At 38.0% G+C, this 22,590-nt stretch overlaps 1 protein-coding gene across 3 annotated transcripts in view; it reads left to right on the forward strand.

The window, feature by feature from the left end:
- The window catches only part of LOC127451151 (sterol regulatory element-binding protein 1-like), a 34,415-nt gene extending 11,825 nt beyond the window's left edge, over window positions 1-22,590 (forward strand). Inside the window, exons 3-19 of one of the 3 annotated variants that reach the window (XM_051715616.1) lie at window positions 111-271; window positions 382-528; window positions 1,332-1,550; window positions 1,774-1,888; window positions 3,072-3,226; window positions 3,383-3,563; window positions 3,866-4,050; window positions 4,140-4,401; window positions 6,407-6,573; window positions 6,787-6,955; window positions 7,085-7,193; window positions 10,172-10,281; window positions 10,574-10,706; window positions 11,082-11,247; window positions 19,073-19,255; window positions 20,677-20,788; window positions 21,117-22,590. In XM_051715616.1, coding sequence (XP_051571576.1) covers window positions 111-271; window positions 382-528; window positions 1,332-1,550; window positions 1,774-1,888; window positions 3,072-3,226; window positions 3,383-3,563; window positions 3,866-4,050; window positions 4,140-4,401; window positions 6,407-6,573; window positions 6,787-6,955; window positions 7,085-7,193; window positions 10,172-10,281; window positions 10,574-10,706; window positions 11,082-11,247; window positions 19,073-19,255; window positions 20,677-20,788; window positions 21,117-21,337 — 2,795 coding nt within the window. In that variant the 3' untranslated portion in view covers window positions 21,338-22,590. The remainder of the gene's footprint in view (window positions 1-110; window positions 272-381; window positions 529-1,331; window positions 1,551-1,773; window positions 1,889-3,071; window positions 3,227-3,382; window positions 3,564-3,865; window positions 4,051-4,139; window positions 4,402-6,406; window positions 6,574-6,786; window positions 6,956-7,084; window positions 7,194-10,171; window positions 10,282-10,573; window positions 10,707-11,081; window positions 11,248-19,072; window positions 19,256-20,676; window positions 20,789-21,116) is intronic. The other 2 variants (XM_051715618.1, XM_051715617.1) reach the window with 2 other exon arrangements.

The following is a 22,590-nucleotide window of genomic DNA, read 5'->3' on the forward strand; positions in this document are numbered from 1 at the left end:
CAAGTGATAACAAAAGCAATTACGATTTTTGATTTGAAAAGATGTATTTGTTTGTTTGTTTTTTTTTTCTTGCCATTTCTTACCTCTCATGATCTTGCTGGTTCTTGCAGCAGTCAATCAGCAGAGCTCCCCTCAGCCAATCCCGAGTGTCCCCGCCTCTCCACAGAAAATTCAGCCAATGGCCATACAAGCTCAGGTGCAGTGCCTCTCGACTTCACCCATCCTGACCACCTCCACGCAGACCATCTCTTCTCAGGTTCAACAGGTTCCTGTAAGTGCTTTAATTTGAATCACTTTTGCACACATGCCAAATCATTCATATTTCGGATATGACTTTACATTACTTTTTTGTTTGCACTGACCCTTCTCTGTGTATTGCAGGTTTTGTTGCAGCCTCAGTTCATTAAGGCTGAGTCTCTCTTGCTCACCACTCTGAAGCCTGATGTAACCATGGTAACAACAGTAGCATCACCCTGCATCACATCGCTTGCTACATCCACAGCACCTGTCCAGAACACCTCACTGCAGGTACACAGAAGAAACACAGACACTTTATGTATTTTTGTTTGTTTGTTTGTTTTTTGTTTGATATATTTGTTTTGTTTTGTTTGTTTTGTTTTTGTTTGATTTGGTTTTATTTTTTGTTTTGGTTTGGTTTGTTTGTTTTTTTTGTTAGATTTGGTTTTATTTTTTTGTTTTGGTTTATTTTGTTTTGGTTTTGTTTGTTTTTGTTTGGTTTGTTTTTTGTTTGATTTGGGTTTATTTTTTTGTTTTGTTTTTTTATTTTTGTTTGGTTTAGTTTAGTTGTTTGGTTTATTTTTTGTTTGTTCCATTTAATTTTGTTTTGCAAAATTATTCAATAGTAACCAATAAGATATAATGTTTGAGTCAGGTGTCTGGAACTGGAAGTTTCATATATTTGGTCTCAGAATACAAGTAAAAATAGTACAATTTCTATATCACTGCGTTTCAGCAAGTGAAATTTGTCAAATGAATTTTATCTTGCATTAAAGCATGTGAATGATGGTGCTTTTTCACTCTGCTTTTGGTGCAAATGATCCTTTTGTCTGCTTCTTTGTTTTGGCTTTCAATGTGAACAGGCCGTCAAGTGTATAATTACTGGTTCTCGTCAAAGTTCAAGATATTCAATTTTAAAGTTACATTTAAACCTTGCTGAAATTAATAAAATAAAGTGACTGGAAATTTAAAACAGGGTCTCGCATTGAACTGTAGATTGCCCCTTTTTTGCTGTTGTCTTGCTTATAAGGCATATTTGAAGATCTGTTAAATCTTTTCTACACATCTGTTCTGTCTATCCATCTCTGTCTCAGGCTCTAATGAGTGGTGGCACCATCCTGACTACCGTTCCACTAGTAGTAGACACAGACAAACTGCCCATCAACCGCATCGCCATCAGTGGGAAACTAGGTAGTCTGCCGCACAAGGGCGAGAAACGCACGGCCCACAACGCCATCGAGAAACGCTACCGCTCTTCCATCAATGACAAGATCCTCGAGCTCAAAGATCTGGTGGCAGGAACTGAAGCTAAGGTTGGCCCCCATTGTCTTTGTCAAGACCTACTACTACGTAGGTCTGGTGCTCATTCACCTGAGAATATCCTTAATGACAGCGACTCTTCATTGAAATTAGTTTGAAAACTTTGACCAGATGATATGAGCTACCCAAACAAGCTCTTTTTTTCAGCCTTACCTGAAGCCAGTTTGAAGGGTCAAAAATGGTTTTGCTTTAAATGGAAGCTTCTCTCTTGTGCAGCTCAATAAGTCGGCAGTATTGAGGAAAGCCATTGACCACATTCGCTACCTTCAGCAGTCCAACCAAAAACTAAAGCAGGAGAACATGGCTCTCAAAATGTCCATCCAGAAGAATAGTAAGCTCATCCAGAGTTCCTTGCTATGCTTTAAAGTCAACATGAAATCAAAATTGACAGTTTACTTGCTTAATACATGTTCCTGGTCATATTGACCCCATTTACACCTGGTGTTAAGATACGTTCCAGGTGATCCGGTGATCGGATCACAAAAAACACATGAAGTTGTCAAAAATGCATGTGACAACATTGCATTTGAGGTGTAAACTCTAATCCGTCCTGATGCGTCCTGGACAGCAGTGAAGCGCCTCCCGCTCACCTGTCAATCAACCGCTGCACTATACAAAATTTTAAACTTTGCACTTTCGTGCAGCTTTTAAAAGAAATAACGGTCCGATCAGAAAAATGTGAAAAGCACATATAGCCTACCCTGTTTTACTGATAAACAATGTTAAGGCCATATTGAATGTGTGCCTCTGCCTGTTTAAGTAAGAGTCTGTGATACATGATTTATTTTGAGATTGCGTGGGTTTGTTTTGGTATGGGGATACGGTATTCATTTAATTTGATCAGGTCTTGAAAAATGTCTTAAGTCTTAAATTTGATTTTAAAAACTCTGCAGCAGCCCTGCTTTTTCTTGAATTTTTTTGTGGTTTATTGTCATACAGTAGCACACTAACCTAGTCATTGATGTATATCGTCACAGAGACCCTCCCCTCGAAATCCGAATACAAGTGTTGCATTTAAGCGACCAGATGTAAACAAGGTGATAATCTGACATGGTGAGAGGCAATCGTCTGTGTTCCACAATCTGCTATCTGGTCCTTGAATAATGTATAATTAAAAGAAACTAATTTGGACTTTTTTTTTATTTATTTTTTTTAATTTTCTGCAGACCCGTTTTGAAAACCCCTGTTCTGAAATCTTGCCAATAATTAACGCATAGAGGAAATAAAGGTTACAGTAAGGATAGATATTCAAGTCTGGCTCCAATCTGATTTGGAACGCCCAATTTAAATGATTCAATCAGTTCCTGTTGGATAAATTCAAATCTCGCCCTACGTTTTCTTTTCCCATTGAAGATTCAATCAGAAAAGCATCATATTATGGAAGTAAAATGGGTTGCGAATGCTGTTTCATGTTGACTTTAAACTTATTCCAAAATTATCTTGAATACCTGTACATAGAAATATGTTCCCAGAAAGCCATTTCTTTGCATTGACCTGTTGCTTTGCTGCCGCAGAGTCTCTGAAGGACCTTGTGACTATGGAAGTAGAAGTGAAACCAGAGATCCCCACCCCCCCAGCCTCAGATGCTGGTTCGCCCCAGTCCAGCGGACCCTACTCCCACCACGGCAGCGACTCAGAACCGGACAGCCCAATGGAAGAAGACAGCAAGGTGGGCTGATACCAGCTGAACCCTAGAGCTACTGTTATGAAATTATTTGGTTTTGGTCATGATGTAATTGTTTGCTTGTGGTTTAAGAAAAATGTAGATTATTCAATTGTTTGATTGTTAACTCAGGTTAACTTTTGCCATCTCTCTTTCTATTAGCCTATGGTTGACAGGGCTGGAGGAATGTTGGACCGCTCTCGCATGGCTCTGTGTGCTTTTACCCTCCTCTTCCTCTCCTTTAACCCGCTGGCCTCTCTGCTGTGTGGGGGCTGGAGCAGCTCTGGAGCGTCTGTCTCAGGACATGCAGGAGGCAGAACAATGCTGACAGTGCAGGAAACAGGTGCTGATACTCTTACGTCACCTAGTGAGAGATTTAAGTAAAGGCAACAGTCAGTCAGCACCCACTTTGTTTTAATGGCCTTGGCTCCGGAAGTATTTTTCCCCATCCCCCAAGGAAAATTACAAAGACAAAACTTGTTTTTCTTTAAAATAATGTTCACTGATGAATTATACACAAACAACAAGACCAGGGACATGTATTAAGAAATTTCATAGGATCAGTTTAGGTGTTATATTGACTTCAAAATCTAACTCTCTTGAATTGTTTAATAATCAAATCTTGTATGTTTTTTGTGTGTCCAGCAGAGTCATGGGGTTGGATGGACTGGATGTTGCCCACTTTACTGGTGTGGTTGTTAAACGGTGTTCTGGTTGCTGGAGTTCTGATCAGACTGCTAGTGTATGGAGAACCAGTGACCAGACCCCACTCAGAATCATCTGTCCTCTTCTGGAGACACCGCAAACAGGCAGACCTGGACCTAGCCAGGGTAAAAGCACACTCGCAGCCACAAAACTCATCAAATCCCATTGCATTAAATGTGTGATTTTCTCTCATTTTCTTGTGTTATATCCTCAGGGAGACTTTGCTCAGGCCTCTCAGAACCTCTGGACGTGTCTCAAAGCTCTCGGTCGTCCTCTGCCCACCTCTCAGCTGGATTTGACCTGTGCTGTGCTGTGGTCCGCTCTGCGTCTGTGTTTGCAGAGACTGTGGGTGGGTCGCTGGCTAGCCAGCCGAGCTGGAGCCCTCCGTGCAAATCGCATGCTACAGGAGGATGCCCGCAAGAGCTGCCGTGATGCTGCCTTGGTCTACCACCGTCTACATCAGCTCCACATGACTGGTGAGTAGGGCTGGGGGATACAGATAAAAAAAATGAGGATGTCGATTTAACACAAATTAAGTGTGATAAATTATGTAAGAAAAAAAATAATTCAGTTAATCAAGCATAAATTCTTTAATAAAAACAGACAATAAAAGCTAAGGATGTCGATTTAATGCTTGCATTTAGTGTGATTAATTATATGAAAAATAAAAGTCACAATTTTATGCAATTAATCATGCCCCCTGACTATACGAAAATTCTGTAATAAAAACTAACAATAAAAACTAAGGATGTCAACTTAACACGTACATTTTGTATTATTAATTAAATAAAAAAATAACATGTAAAAACAATTAATGCAATTAATTATGACCCCTGACTATAAATAAATTCTGTAATAAAAAAACAATAAAAACTAAGGATGTCAACTTTACACATTAATTTAGTATGATTAATAATAATTTAAAAAAAAACCGTAAAAACAATTAATGCAATTTATCATGCCCCCTTAATATAAATAACATTCTGTAATAAAACAAATGATAAAAACTAAGGATTTAAAGTTTTAATTTTGTATTATAAAAAAAAAAAAAAAAATGCGTAAAAACAATTAACACAATTAATTACGCCCCCTGACTATAAATAAATTCTGTAATAAAAAACAATCAAAACCAGGGATGTCAATTTAACATGTTAATTTAGTATGATTCATTATTTTTTTTAAATCACGTAAAAACTAAAGCAATTAATAATGCCCCCAACTATAAATAATTTTTTCTTTTTTAAAAATGCGTAAAAACAATTTACACAGTTAATTATGCCCCCTGAGTATAAATAATGTAATAAAACAAACAATAAAAACGAAGGATGCCGATTTAACGTGTTTATTTAGTATGATTAATTATATAAAAAAAATAACGCAATCGATTATGCCCCCCTGACTAAAAATAAATTCTGTAATAAAGCAAACAATAAAAAATAAGTATGTTGACAATGCTTAAATGTATTATGATTAATTATATAAAAGATGCCTCATGACTATAAATAAATTTTTTAATAAAACAAACAATAAAAACTAAAGATGTCAACAACATGTAAATTAAGTATGATCAATTATATAGAAGAAAACACGTAAAACAATTTTTTGTGTAATTAATCGAGCCCCCTGAGTCAACCTAAATTTTGCAATAAAATACAAAATGAAGGATGTTGATTTAACGCATAAATTTAGTATAATTAAACGTAAAAAAATAACATGTAAAAACATTAACTAAATAAATGCCTCTGATTATACATAAATTCTGTAATAAAAAAAAAAATAAAAACTAAGGATGTCAATTTAATGTGCATATTTATTATGATTAGTTATATAAAAAATTAACACATTAAAAAAATTTATGCAATTAATCGTGTCCCCTGACTTTACTTAATTTCTGTAATAAAACAAACAATATTTTGATTTCTTAAGACACTTGGTATTGTATAATCAGTGCATTACTTCTCTGCCACAATAATGTCTTTGGATTACCTGAATTATTATATTAGGCCTTATATGTAGTTATTTGAATTATTATGTATTGAATTATCTGTATTTGGGGGCCTTTCAGCAAATATTGATATGCTATTTGCATATCTTTATGCTTAATATTTATGTGTTTGCCCTGAAATGGTTTAAAAGGTGTAATTTTGATTTTATTTATTTATTGTATTAGAGGAACACATTATTTTCGATAAAACAGCCAGTTAGATACACGTCTAATACAATATTAAAATCTCTCTAAATACATTTTTGCGGACTGTGTGTGGCATACAGTATATGCCACATTAGATGTCTCTTTGAGCCGGCGTTAGTCTACAAAGTATTTAACTTAATACTATTATTAGAAGTAACATAATGTTCTCCAACACTGCATGACTGGTGCAAAAATATGAGAACCTACCTTTCTGAGATGAAACACAGTGTTGGGCTGTCATGTTTGTATGATTCATGTCTGATTTGTACATGATGTGGATGTGAGTGCAGGCAAGCTTGGTGGCAGCCATCTTTCTGCGATCCACATGGCTCTGAGTGCGCTCAATCTGGCAGAATGTGCAGTAGACTGTCTCCCTGTTGCCACACTGGCAGAAATCTATGTGTCTGCAGCCCTCCGAGTCAAAACCAGCCTACCCCGTCTGCTTCACTTCACCACTGTGAGTACGATGCTTTTAAATGCTACCTACATAGGCAGCTTACTAGGTTTTGGAACAGCGCCACAGTCTCTTTCTTCATCTTGTGCAGCTATTTGAATGCTGCTTGCGAAATTGCTCTCATTATTGTTGATTATGTATCTGTATTTTGTTTCCGTAGTACATATGATGAGTGGAGATGTGACTTTTCTTTTCTCTGTCTGCGTATCCATGTAGCGAGTATTCTTGAGCAGCGCTCGACAGGCCTGTCTCTCGCCCAGTGGCAGTGTTCCTCCGGCTATGCAGTGGTTGTGTCACCCTCTTGGTCATCGCTTCTTTGTGGATGGAGACTGGTCCATACGCAGCACTCCTAAAGAGAGCATTTATAGCCAGGCAGGAAACTCAGGTCAGGACCAAATCACAACAGGACTATTAAAGGCTTCAGTTTGTGAGAGCTCAAAGGATTTTTGTATTAATGTGCTGCTAATAGCGATTCCCTCCGTACCCTTTATCTCTGTCTTTTCTTTGTCTGAAGTTGACCCGCTGGCTCAGGTGACCCAGGCGTTCCGTGAGCACCTTTTGGAGAAGGCCTTGTACTGTGTGGCACAGCCGCAGGGTGACAACACCCTCACTGATGGGGACGGGTGAGTACTTAATTCTCAGTGCTAGTTTACACAGAATTAAATGTAGGCTACAGTAGGAAACTGGCCTATTTAAGCGTTCATCGCATCAGTCTGCTTAGGCTGATATTGGAAGCAGATAATACAATTCAAACAGTAAACGAGTTCTATGCCGGGTTTCAAAATTACATGGTTAACCATCTTTACTGAACATTAAAATGTTTTGTTTTGCTGGATTTAATTTCAAGTGTGCAAAATTCTCCATCAGAGCATTAGTGTGAAAACTGTTTAAACAAAAAACAGCAAAGCAATATATATGTACACCGATCAGCCACAACATTAAAATCACCTGCCTAATATTGTGTAGGTCCCCTTGTGCCGCCAAAACAACACCAGCCTGCATCTCAGAATAGCATTCTGACATGATATTCTTCTCACCACAATTGTACAGAGCGGTTATCTGAGTTACTGTAGACTTTGTCAGTTCAAACCAGTCTGGCCATTCTCTGTTGAACTCTCTCATCAACAAGGTATTTCTGTCCACAGAACTGCCACTCACTGGATGTTTTTTGTTTTTGGCACCATTTGGAGTCAATTCTAGGCTGTTGTGTGTGAAAATCCAAGGAGATCAGCAGTTACAGAAATACTCAAACCAGCCCATCTAAAAAAAAAAAAAAAAGGAAAAAAAAAAAAGAGTAATCGATTACTTGAAATTTAGAATTTAAGTTCAACCTTTGAACCTTATTTAAAAATGAGCATTATGCTACTACTTGTTGTAGACAACAAGATCTAGATTCAAAAATAAAAGAAACAACATTTGCACTCACACATAGAAACATACATTCCAAGTCTTCTGAAGTGATGCAGTCACTTTAAATAATGGCAGAATTTTATTTTTGGGAGAACTAACGGCAAGATTTAGGGGAGAGAAGCTGTTTTAATGTGGCTCACAGCAGACAAAAGCACACACGCACACACAATAAAAAAGATATCGATTTGCAATACTGGAGTAGTGTTTTTAGTCGAATATTTAAAGCTGAATGAGTACTCGATTAATCAATTACTTGTGCACATCCCTAGTGTTCATCCTAAAAACATGTTAAATGGAAGAAAACGTTTGTGTGTCCAAGTATGATGCTTGTATTACACAAGTAAGCCATATTAATGTACCTCAGTGAGGACAAAACTGTCCACTTCTCAACACTCAACTGTCCATTTTGTCAACTGACAGTGTTTGTTATGCTCATTACCTTGTGACAAAAATTCATTACCTTGTGACAGTGTTTGTCATGCTCATTACCTTTTTTTGGGGGTCAGATTTAGCCATAAAAACTGTCCAAATTGGTCAGATTTGCCTAAATAGTCATTTTTAAAAATAGTTCAGTTTTCAAGTGTATCATTTTGTAAATGTATTTGTGATCCAATAAATATATTTTAAAAAATTACTGGTAGAACTTTACAATAATCTTATATGTTAAAGGTGCACTCAGTAATTGTTTCCTCATTAAAAAAAGTTGAACCCCTAAAGACATGAGTTGTAATTTTGCAATATATGTAGAAAATCATGATCACTCACATTAAAATGAAGACTCCAGTCATATCAGTAACCTTATAAAAGCTGTTTTATTCTACATGGAGAGGGTCCGCACATGGGGGCTGCCATGTTTGAATCACATGACCAGCTGAATACTACTCACTGAATCTCAGTAACCGTCCTGTTATAGGACACTTCACTCATTGATTAAAGTAATCATGCCTGACTGTGAATACTACATTTCTACAATGACATCTGAAACTGAAAACTATTGATTTGAAATGATGCTGCATCCAAACCACTAGGTGTCAGTGTAAGTCCAAGATGACACAAAGACAAAAGTTACTGAGTGCACCTTTAATATTAGAAAATGGATTAGGTAACATAAACCTTGAAGAAATAATTTTTACAGCATTTATTAAGCTTGGGTAATGTTAATTTATAAATATACTATTATTCATTGTTAGTTCATGTTAGTTCATAATACATTACCTAATGTTAGCGTATGCAACCTTTAATTTTAAAAATGTATTATGTTTAAATTAACCAAGATTAACCTCCTGAGACCCGAGCTTTCCATTTCCCTTTTTGATTTGTAACTAGTAACACCTAATAAACAAGCAAAAAAAAAAAAAAAAAGTCGTTTCTAGAGCAAATAGATTTCCTAAAAATGAATGCACACATATGTGGACAGTGAGACTAAGTTGTGGAATTTTAAATAACACTAAGCTATAGGAAGTCAGATTTTTTTCCTCAAATTATTTATTGTTTCCAGGAGTGTTGGTTATTCATGTTTTTGAGACGTTACAGACATTACATCAGAAATGAGCATAATTCATTCTGATTCAAAGTAATGTCCAGCATCATCCAATCACTGCCAACCATGTTAAAATAAAATTATACATTTACAAATTCTGAATGTATGTACTGAATATCGTTATCACATGTCTGCCAAACATCATCTGCAGCCTGAAACTGAACTTTTGGTCAGATTTTAGGATTAATTGCACTATAGGATGCTCCTTTGCTCCCTGTTTAGTGAATGACTTAACCTCCAGTGTGCTATCTGTCTGCATTGGTCTCAGAACAGTTTGAAATGTACCTTATTTTCATCCTAACTCCATATAAAACCTCTGAAAGCAACATTTTCCAGCTTTTGGATAAATCTATTGATTCTCAATGTGATAATGCACAGTAAATATAGGATATTTTAAATGGGAATGAGCTAATAGTCCACTATAGTGTACACTGTGTTTAACATATTATATAACATAAATATATTTATTAGATTATGAATAAATATATTGTACTTAAATTGAATAAATAAATCAAAATTAATGGTTGTTAAATCTTAAATACTTTTTTTTTTTTTTTTATCTTATTTTTTGTAATGATTTTACATTCTGTTCCCCTTACACTGCAGTAATTTTTGAATGCATCTTATGAGTGTTTTTTGCTGTTTTGACAGAGAATACTCTGATGCTCTAGAATACCTGCAGTTACTCACAAGCGCATCAGACGCAGCAGGAGCCACAACGCAGTCCTTCGCCATCGGATCCAACATGGCCACTGTTACAGGTCAGTTGCACTTTCTTTCAGTTAGCTTAAGTTTTGACCCTGGACTCCTGAAATCTTGGTTCAAATGATCTGTATCAGAGCATAAAAAAACATCGGTTACAGCAGAGCAGGGAAGCACTGCTGCATGGTGTTTATAAAGCACTAATTTAGTTTTCATTGTGGCTTTCTGTTCAGGTCAGTACATTTCAAATCACACTGTGTTCATCTCCGCATGTTTTCATTGAAACAGATGTTAGTCAGGGTGATTGAAGGACAGTTTGTGTGTGATCATGATTGTGTCCTTGACCTCCAGGCTGTGACCCTCACTCCAAATGGTGGTCGTCAGTTGCCGTGGTGATCATTAATTGGCTCCAGGGAGATGATGTGGCGGCCGAGAGACTCTACCCAGCGGTGGAACACCTACCACACAGTCTTCAGTCCGCAGAGTGAGTGATGCACACAAATACACACCGGACACTCTACGGCAGTTGTCCAGGAAACTTCAATAATGGAGGCCTGTGTTATTGAAACAAAAAGACTCTGTGATGGCCACACACTCAAATGCAACAGCCTGCCTTTCTCCAGCCTTATTTGCTTTCAAGAATATTATTTCCAGAAGTAAATAAAGATCAAACCAGATGAAAAGAGATTGCGTGAGTTGTCAGACCTTCTGATCAGAGTGACTCTTCCTGTGGAACCACTTCAGCCCGTTTTATCTTTTGGCTCGCTGTCCGGGAACTCTCCTTCGTTTGATGTGCTTTTTGTGTTGCTTTATTGCTGTTAGCTTGGTCTGTGCTCAGTACATCCTGTTTGTGTTGCAGGAGTCCGCTGCCCAAAGCCTGTCTCAACACTTTTAAAGCTGTGCGCTCGCTGCTGGCTAAACCAGAGAACTACCAGCTCAGCCTCAGTTACTGTGAGAAAGCCAGCTGCCTCTTTAGAGACAGCCTCAATCTCAACCCACATTGCAACACCAACACTCTAGACAAGGTACATGCACATATTTTACGTGTTTGTCAAAAGTTTGAAAACACCTACTCATTTTTTATTATTTCTATTTTCCATTTTTTAGAATAATAGAAAAGTCGTAAAGATTGGTGTGGTAGTGTAAACATTAAGCTACATAGTAAGTACATCGAGATCAACTTTGTCAGTTCTAATCTCATTATTATGTAAAACTCAGTTTAGGTGTTTGCGATACGAGGCAGGTGTGTGTTGAATCTTGGACGGGGCTGTAGTGCATTGTAGTTGCATTGCATGTGCCTTGAGTTGTGCAATGTTCCTGCAGTGCAGTACAGAGCTGAGCCGCAGTGCCTCTGTTACACACACATTGTGTTTTATTTACATGATCCCTAAGAGGACATACAAAGTTTATATATTTTAAGAAAGTGTTTTATTTTGTATTGTAAATAGATTCAAATAATTAATCTCAAATAACATGTCATGAGCTTTTTCAACATCAAGATTTTAGGTGAATGTGTTTTTGCAGTTGACCTCAGTAGTCCTGTGATGTGACAGATGAATTTTTAAAAGTACAAATATTTGAAGTCATGTGACGCCATGTGGGGATCAGACGTGTGAACGGCGAGCTCTGCGCACTTTGCTAGTTTTAATACTTTTAATGACATAAACCGGTGAGATTCGATACACTCTGTTCCATAACTGTTCTAGGGGGACTATATGTCAAAGAATTCAAAATCCTCGGGCTCTGGAGGCATTAAAAGGCACTTACGTGCTTAAACTGACACCCCCGAGCAGGCTGCAAGCCTGGAAGTCGATTTAGTCGGGGAGATGCTGAACATGTCGACAATGCTGACGAAGGTCGTTGCTGACTTAGAGGATCTTGCTGTGATACGTTGATCGATCACTGCCATGGAGGCAAAGTTCACTGATGTGGTTACAAGAGTGGGGGGTGTCGAGAAACGGATTCATTACCTGGAGTCATTGGAGAGTATTTCTTGCAAGTGATTTGAGTGAGTAAGCCATTTGTTCGCACTCATGTTGCAGCCAAGTGAACCGGCTCACTGAACATTTGCTTGACTGTTGAGGAATCTGCGCGCTTTCTGTGCTGGTTCCGCCTATTGGCTGGAGTTTATTTTGTAGAGTGTCACACCTTCAGGACAGTTTTATGGATGAATCTACACACTCTTTGTGCGTATTCCGCCTATTGGCTGAAGTTTGTTTCATGGAGTATTTCTTGCTGTGCAATTTTGTCTCACAACATTTGTATAGAAATGCCGGACTTGACAGCAAGGCTGTCACGGGGGTTCTTGTAGGCGTGCTTGGACTGTTTGAGTTTGGAGGGATGGACACCAGTTGGCGCTGTCATGCACGGTTTTAATGCGCATGTTTTTCTTTTTTCAGTTTTTTTGTTTTGTTCTAGGGGATGTTCGGGTTTGATTGTTGCACTAATGTTGGAATGTGGTTGTTATAATCGTTTTTGACACACAATCTATTTTTTCTTATATGTCAAAATGTCAAATGTTAGTATAAGTGGATTGTCTCTCTCCACATGGAATGTGAATGGGTTGGGGCACCCCATAAAAAGAAGGAAGGTTATTTCTCTTCTTAAACATAAGAAATATGATATAGTGTTTCTTCAAGAAACGCACCTTTCTCCACAGGAAACGTAAAAATTTGGGAGGATATGGGGTGGGCATGTTTTCGATAGTGCTGGCTCGAGTAAGAGCAGGGAAATCATTACACTGATAAGTAAACATCTACAATTCAAATGTCTCAATCAGATTAAAGATAAATTAGGAAGAGTCGTTATTGTTTTAGCTGAAATTCAGGGGCAAAGTCTTATTTTGGCTAATATTTATGCACCTAACATTGATGATCAGGGCTTTTTTATAGATCTTGAAGGGATGTTGCAAGTCGCTGGCACCCCTCATGATATAATATTGGGAGGAGACTTTAATCTTTTGATGGACTCAGTCCTTGATCAGTGAAGCAAAAGTGTGCAAGCCCCCTAGAGCAACACTGACGCTTCACAGGATGTGTACAAATCTTGGTCTTACAGAAATTTGGAGACTTTTAAACCCATCTGGGAGGGACTACACATTTTTTCATCAGTCCATAAGATTTAATCTAGAAAATATATATATATTATTTATTTATTTTTTTATTTTTTTTTTCATCTGTTGTTGATTGCTCAGTTGGAAACATTTTAGTCTCAGATCACACCCTGGTGAGTTTAGAGAAAAGGAAATCATATAGTTGGTGCTTTAATGTGTCCCTTTTGTAAAATCCTGATTTCCAACAAATGTTAAAGACTGAAATCAATGTTTATATGGAGACCAACTGGTCCTCGGTATCCTCTGTGGGCGTGGCTTGGGAGGCGGTTCTTAGGGGTCGGATCATACAGTATGCCTCATTAACCAAAATATTCAAAGCACGAGAACTCGTGGAGTTGGAAGAGAATATTAAAAGTGCCGAGGCAGAGCTGAAGTGCTGAATGTCGTCTAATGGCCTCAGGGAACTGACCTGATTGAAATACAGATATAATACTATTTTGTCATGGAAGGTGGAGTTTTGGCCGTTCAGGGCAAGACAGTCGTATTTTGAGTCGGGGGACAAAGCAGGGAGATTTTGGCTAGATCTATAAAGCAGAGAGTCTTTTTCTACCATTCCCTCAGTGAAATCTGCTGGTGGTGAAATATTTACTTCGGCCATTGATATTAATAATGCCTTTAAAGAGTTCTATCTTGATCTCTATAGTTCCACGTCTTCGTCTACTGATGAAGATATTAGAAACTTTTTGGAACCATTAGATCTTCCTAAACTGACAACTGAGCAAAAAAACTCTCTTGATTCTGAGATAACCTTGGAGGAGCTTGAAGAGGTAAATAAGGCCTTACCTACAGTCAAGGCTCCGGGACCAGATGGCTTTGCTGTTGAATTTTTTAGATCTTATGCTACGGAACTGACTCCACTTTTGTTAGAAATTTAAACGGAATCATTAAAGAATGGAAAGCTTCCGCCAACCATGACACAAGCCCAGATCAGTCTGATTCTTAAAAAGGACAAAGATCCAAGTGAGTGTAAGAGTTACCGTCCAATTTCCCTGATCCAGCTAGATGTTAAAATATTGTCAAAAATTTTGGCTAACAGATTAAGTAAAATTATGACATCTCTTCTACATATAGATCAGGTGGCGTTTATTTGGGGCCGTAACTCTTCTGATAACATCAGGCGTTTCATCAGTATCATGTGGTCAGTGGCGAATGATCAGATTCTGGTCGCTGCCGTCTCACTTGACATTTAAAGGCATTTGATGTGGTAGAATGGGATTATCTTTTTAAGATTTTGGAAATGTATGGGTTCGGCAATACTTTCATTGGATGGATTAAGTTACTTTATAGACACCCGATAGCAGCGGTTCAAACGAATGGATTAATTTCAGATTATTTTATTCTGGATAGGGGCACCCGGCAGGTGGAAACATTAGCAGCCGCGATACGAAAGGATGATGATTTCCCAGGGGTGGTGGCAGGAGGTGTGGCGCATAAGCTTTTGCTTTACGCTGATGATATTTCATTATTTGTCTCCGACCCTTCTAGATCTATGCCTTGCCTCCACAGAATTATTAATTCCTTTTCTAAATTCTCAAGATACAGAGTGAACTGGTCTAAATCCTAAACTTTTGCTCTGACAGCATATTGCACTGTAACGGCTTTTCAACCAGGCGCCTTCCAGTGGCCCAAACAGGGCATTAAGTATTTGGACATTTTATTTCCAACAAATTTGAGTGAATTAGTTTTGACCCTTTATTAAAAAGGTTTTCGAGTGATGTGGGCAGGTGGGCTTCATTACGTTTATCTATGACTGGGAAGGTTAATGTTATAAAAATGAATTGTATTCCAAAATTCAACTACCTACTACATTCTCTCCCCATTGAAGTTCCCCTCTTTTATTTTAAACAATTTAATAGTATAGCTAAATCCTAAATTTGGAATGGTAAACGCCCTCTGTTGAAAATCCCAGGAGATCAGCAGTTACAGAAATACTCAAACCAGCCCATCTGGCACCAACAATCATGCCATGCTCCAAATCACTGAGATCACATTTTTTCCTCATTCTGATGGTTGATGTGAACATTAACTGAAGCTTCTGACCTGTATCTACATGATTTTATGCACTGCACTGCTGCCACACGATTGGTTGATTAGATATTCGCATGGATGATTGTTGGTGTCAGACGGGCTGGTTTGAGTATTTCTGTAACTGCTGATCTCCTGGGATTTTCACGCACAACAGTCTCTAGAATTTACTCTGAATGGTGCCAAAAACAAAAAACATCCAGTGAGGGGCAGTTCTGTGGACGGAAATACCTTGTTGATGAGAGAGGTCAACAGAGAATGGCCAGACTGGTTTGAACTGACAAAGTCTACGGTAACTCAGATAACCGCTCTGTACAATTGTGATGAGAAGAATATCATCTCAGAATACTATTCTGAGATGAGGGTTGGCGCTGTGATGGCGGCACGAGGGGGACCCACACAATATTAGGCAGGTGGTTTTAATGTTGTGGCTGATCTGTGTGTGTGTGTGTGTGTGTGTATATACAGGTGCATCTCAATAAATTAGAATGTCGTGGAAAAGTTCATTTATTTCAGTAATTCAACTCAAATTGTGAAACTTGTGTATTAAATAAATTCAATGCACACAGACTGAAGTAGTTTAAGTCTTTGGTTCTTTTAATTGTGATGATTTTGGCTCACATTTAACAAAAACCCACCAATTCACTATCTCAAAAAATTAGAATATGGTGACATGCCAATCAGCTAATCAACTCAAAACACCTGCAAAGGTTTCCTGAGCCTTCAAAATGGTCTCTCAGTTTGGTTCACTAGGCTACACAATCATGGGGAAGACTGCTGATCTGACAGTTGTCCAGAAGACAATCATTGACACCCTTCACAAGGAGGGTAAGCCACAAACATTCATTGTCAAAGAAGCTGGCTGTTCACAGAGTGCTGTATCCAAGCATGTTAACAGAAAGTTGAGTGGAAGGAAAAAGTGTGGAAGAAAAAGATGCACAACCAACCGAGAGAACCGCAGCCTTATGATTGTCAAGCAAAATCGATTCAAGAATTTGGGTGAACTTCACAAGGAATGGACTGAGGCTGGGGTCAAGGCATCAAGAGCCACCACACACAGACATGTCAAGGAATTTGGCTACAGTTGTCGTATTCCTCTTGTTAAGCCACTCCTGAACCACAGACAACGTCAGAGGCGTCTTACCTGGGCTAAGGAGAAGAAGAACTGGACTGTTTCCCAGTGGTCCAAAGTCCTCTTTTCAGATGAGAGCAAGTTTTGTATTTCATTTGGAAACCAAGGTCCTAGAGTCTGGAGGAAGGGTGGAGAAGCTCATAGCCCAAGTTGCTTGAAGTCCAGTGTTAAGTTTCCACAGTCTGTGATGATTTGGGGTGCAATGTCATGTGCTGGTGTTGGTCCATTGTGTTTTTTGAAAACCAAAGTCACTGCACCCGTTTACCAAGAAATTTTGGAGCACTTCATGCTTCCTTCTGCTGACCAGCTTTTTAAAGATGCTGATTTCATTTTCCAGCAGGATTTGGCACCTGCCCACACTGCCAAAAGCACCAAAAGTTGGTTAAATGACCATGGTGTTGGTGTGCTTGACTGGCCAGCAAACTCACCAGACCTGAACCCCATAGAGAATCTATGGGGTATTGTCAAGAGGAAAATGAGAAACAAGAGACCAAAAAATGCAGATGAGCTGAAGGCCACTGTCAAAGAAACTTGGGCTTCCATACCACCTCAGCAGTGCCACAAACTGATCACCTCCATGCCACGCCAAATTGAGGCAGTAATTAAAGCAAAAGGAGCCCCTACCAAGTACTGAGTACATATACAGTAAATGAACATACTTTCCAGAAGGCCAACAATTCACTAAAAATGTTTTTTTTATTGGTCTTATGATGTATTCTAATTTTTTGAGATAGTGAATTGGTGGGTTTTTGTTAAATGTGAGCCAAAATCATCACAATTAAAAGAACCAAAGACTTAAACTACTTCAGTCTGTGTGCATTGAATTTATTTAATACACGAGTTTCACAATTTGAGTTGAATTACTGAAATAAATGAACTTTTCCACGACATTCTAATTTATTGAGATGCACCTGTATATATATTATAAAAAATAATATTCAGATAATTAAAATGCATTACATTATTTTGGCTGATGAGTTAAGCATTGATAAGACAATACAGAAAGTGGGTTTAGAATCCAGTGCATTGTTTATTTCCATATTATTGAATGAAAGACAATCATTGGCCTACAGTTCACAGCAATCTATTTTGCAATTGAATTTGACAGTCTGAGATTTATTATGAGGGCTTGTCTAAGGACGCCTCAGTGTACACCTGTGTCAGACGGATGCTTTTGGAGTGTCTCACTTTGTTTGCGTTACGTCGTAAACGTACTGTTTTTAGGTCGTTGTGTCAAGTTAAACGTACTTTAGTACTTGGGGATCTCAAGATGTGTTTTCTAAGTTTGAATTTGCACTCCATCAAGCTATGTTTTGAACGCAAGAACACGTGCTCGTGTTGTGCTGTCTGCTGAAGGTTTGGTTTGTTCTCTGTAAAAGCTGCGCGTTTCCTATACAGCTGAAGTTTCGCTTACCGCCCCCTTGAGAAAACAGGTGGTACTTCAAGCTTGAAATGCTCAGGAATCTTCCTTATCACAGTCCGGGGATATGATTAATTGCGTAAAAAAAATTTGAACGCCTTATTTTTTTATATAATTAATCGCAATGGTTGCATGATTACTGATTTTTAATTAGTCAAGTCGAATTCAGCTTGTCATGACATCATTTGTTCGATTCATTAAAGGGATAGTTCACCCAAAAATGAAAATTCTCATCATTTACTCACCCTCATGCCATCCCAGATCTATATGACTTTCTTTCTTCAGCAGAACACAAATTAAGATTTTTGGAAGAATATTTCAGCTCTGTACATCCAAACTATTCAAGTGAAGGGTTGCCAGAACTTTGAAGCTCCAAAAAGCACATAAAGGCAGCATAAAAGTAATCCATATGAATCCAGTGGTTTAATCAATGTCTTCTGAAGCCATACGATCGCTTTGGGTGAGAAACAGATCAATATTTTAGTCCTTTTCACTATAATTGTTTACTTCTAGTGGATCTCCAAGACTCGTACATGAGAGGACCGAGTTCACGCAGCCTCTTGTAAGCACGTTGGCGTGTTCACGCAAGAACTGAGCGATACAACCAGAAGTGCAGCTCGGTTTATGTATACAAGAGAACGCTGTTCACAGGCTTAATTGTGTTTGCTTTCATTTGACGTATATTGTTTACATCTTGTGGCTATACTTTTGAAATGGTGTGTATTTTTATGTTTATGGACTGGCCCCATTCACTTCCATTGTACGTGCCTCACTATAACCGCATTTTTTTCTTTTTTACATAAAGGATGAATTTTTTAAAGGATGAAATAATTTTTGTGGTAATCAACATTATGCCACAAAATGCTGTCGATTGAGCTTAACTTGTATTATTCCTTTAATACAAATGCTTTCAGAATGAAACTATATCGAATTAGGTAAATGAAGTAATATAAATTGTTAACTTGTTAACTAAGCAGTTCTAGTTTTATTACAACAGATTTATTTTCCTCTTTTCATCTGGTCTCTTCTGTGCTGTACAGTTCCGTCTGTATCTCACACACACGGATGTTATTTGTGCCCTCAAAGAAAATTATCTTGAGGATTTTCTTTTAGAGTGGCACACAGTCTCATCTCATACTGCTCTTTGTTTCTCTGCTATAGCTGGTGCAGTTGCTGCTGTGTGATCTGTTGTTGGTGACGCGCACTAATGTGTGGAGGGAGCAGCAGGTGGCGTCACAGCAGAGCTCTCCGACGGCCGCATCACCTGCAGAGCTGCAGGGCTTCCAGCAGGATCTGAGCTCTCTCCGCAAACTCGCTCAGAGCTTCAGACCGGCCATGCGCAGAGTGAGACACACACACACACACACACACACACACACACACACACACACACACACAGAGGGCAAAGCCCAAGACTACAAATGAGACGTGATCATATTGTTGTCTCTAGTTTAATGAACCAAGAAATGTCCTAATTTAAGCAAACTATTGCAGATATTGCATTATTATTTGTGCTAAAACACACAAACAAACCTCAACCCACCCCACACCCTATCTTTACTTTTTTTTTTGTCATACTGTGGTTCCCAACCCTGTTCCTGGAGGCCCCTCAACACTGCACATTTTGTATATCTCCCTATTCTGACACACTCAATTCAGGTCTTGGAGTCTCCTCTATCGAGCTGATGAGTTAAATCAGGTTGTGTTTGATTAGGGAGATATCCAAAATGTGTAGTGTTGGGCTCCAGGAACAGGGTTGGGAACCATATGGAATCAAATTTCCCTTTTTCTTTTGAGATAAGAGTTTAGATTTAAATCTTCCTTCCCATTCCTGAAATACCACCTATTGAAACTAAACTGCAAAAACAGCTTGTTCTGAAATCCTTGGATTTCTTACACCATAAACCCAAATCATTAACATTTGACTGCCCACATGTACACGACAGTGCTGCTAAATGATAATGTGTGTGTGTGTGTGTGTGTGTGTGTGTGTGTGTGTGTATGTATATATATATACTGTATATAGTATGACCCCTGTTAAATTTTGTAAGAATATTTGTTTTTTAAATGGTATTATATTTTTACATTTAATTTAATTAGTTATTAATTTTATTAAATTAAATATTTTTATTTAATTTGTATTACATATTCTGTTCTTTTCTGTCAGGAAAAAAATGTTTTAAGTATGATTTGACACCTTCTAAATTGTGTAAACAATGTTTTATTCTTTTTTGTATTTTTTTTTTTTTATTTAATTTTTTTTACTATATTTCATTTTTTTTTTTTAAATCAAATAAACAGTTTTTACTTATTTTATCCCCCTGAGGGAAACTAATATTTAAGATGTATGATGTGCCCCTTTTAAATTGTGTAAATGGATTTACTTTATTTAAAATGGTATTATTTTTTTATGTAATTTAATTTTTAATTAGTATGTTTTCATTTAAAATAAAATAAACTTTATATATATATATATATATATATATATATAAGTTTTTTTTTAATTAATTTTATGATTTCTGTACAGGTTGAACATTTACATTTTTAGCAGATGCTCTTAAAAAAAAGAAAGTTTGAACACTATTCTGATTCAGTACTAAATAGGAAATTCATATTAAAGCAAAAACAGACGTTTCTTGCATAGGTTTAACAGAGCTTCTGCAGGCAGGATTATCCAGTTTAAGTACAGTGCTTGCCTGATTAACTCGCATCTCTCTCTCTCTCTCTCTCTCTCTCTCTCTCTCTCTCTCTCTCTCTCTCTCCAGTTGTTCCTGCATGAAGCCACAGCCCGGCTAATGGCAGGAGCCAGTCCAACACGCACACACCAGCTCTTGGACCGCAGCCTGCGTCGCCGCACAACACCTGGCAGCAGAACAGGTGAATATGCATCACTTGTGTTTGTGTGTGCACAGAGTGTGTCAGAAACATTTGTAGCTGTATTTCTCTTGATAGCCTCACTTTGAAAACAACGTTTGTTTGTTTTTCACATTTACGAATGTCTGCATAAAGCATTTAAGTCAGTTTGTGACCTGTTAGGGTGAAACAGCTTATTAATGTTACAATTCAATTGAAACTATATTGTGCACCATATATTATGATGCAGTTCCTAGATAAAATTGACTTTATCTGCTTTTAGTTTGGCACTTGGCAAGTGTTAATTTTAGACTGTGTTTACATTACTTTGTGTGTGTGTGTGTTTTCACAGAGGCGTGTGAGATGCGGCCGGGCCAGCGAGAGCAGGCGGAGGCCGTGATCCTGGCGTGCCGGTATCTGCCCCCCTCCTTCCTGTCCGCTCCGGGGCAGAGGGTGGGCATGCTGGTCGATGCCGCCCGTACACTGGAGAAACTGGGCGACAAACGCACCCTTCACGACTGCCAACAGATAATCATCAAACTAGGCAGCGGAACCACAGTCACATCCACCTAGCCAAAAACACAAACACTTAAAAGCACTTTCACAAACACACCCCATGATCTCTAAAGAGAGAATAGGCAAGCTCATTATTCAGGCCTCAGTCACGATCAAACAGGAATGCAGAGACTTGTCGAGTGTTATGGCTTTGAATTCATTCGACTCTGCCCTATTCAAGATGACATATTCAAAATGAATCAAAAGATACAAACGCAGGGAAAACAATGGGACCCTCTTTTGAAATGTTTTGTTGACATTTTTGATATGGAAGTAATTCTTTAACTTATTTATCTGCCATGAAAAAGATTGAAAAGAAGTAATTTTTTATTCCATTTCCTTTGTGAAATGGCTTTGTGTAATGATGCACTGTCAGATCATTTGGTGGGCTGGTTTTGACTGGGTGGTGTAGAGCTTCTCTACTTTAGCACCTTTAGAGAAAAATATACATTAAAATATCCTGATATTTTGGTGTAGAGATATCTCGTTTATCTCAACCATGAGGTAACCAGAAATGGTAAAGTAGTTCCTACTTTACGGCATTTTATCGTCTGGGATTAATTGATTTTGCAATCTTTGTATGTATTTTTAATAACAACTGTATTTATGATTTGTCTGACCCTGTAGGTGAGTAGTATTTGCAAAGAAAAGGGCTAATGGTAGATCTTGCTGAACTTGAAACATTCTATCAGCAAAACTGTTCTCGGATCATCAGAAACGTACAATTTCTACCTGCAGCCACCATATGATGTTGGTCACTGGATTTGTGTCCATTTGCACTATTGAGTGAGTGGACTGCTTGGTCGCCTACAGACAAAAAGAGCCCACCGTTTGCCATTGAATCCAATATTTAGTTTGTATTCCCAGCCGGAACGGTTGTAAGTCATGTATTGCAGTTTCTATCCAATGAATTTCATCTGCATCAAATGTTATAGAAGTATTGATCATAAGCAAAGACATCAGCGTTAATATTTTTATCCAAAGATACGGTTTGAAACCGAGGATCTAGGCTACCTGCAGCTCTTGCTAGGCAGAGACCCATATTTATATTTAATTTCTTGCCACAGTTATGATTACTAGACATATTTTATATCCGCAGTAACAATGAGCGATTTGCGGTTGACATTCATTACTTGTACGCTAACCTTTCTGTAGTGCTTGTGATCAAGTCTCAAAGACAGATGTTTAAACTTGCGTACGCACATACAGTATATCCTGGTGTCTTATGATTTATTCTTTAAAAATGTAAATAAAAGTCTTTTGTAATAAAA

Source organism: Myxocyprinus asiaticus, chromosome 14 (assembly GCF_019703515.2).
Source record: "Myxocyprinus asiaticus isolate MX2 ecotype Aquarium Trade chromosome 14, UBuf_Myxa_2, whole genome shotgun sequence".
NCBI classification, from domain to species: domain Eukaryota; kingdom Metazoa; phylum Chordata; class Actinopteri; order Cypriniformes; family Catostomidae; genus Myxocyprinus; species Myxocyprinus asiaticus.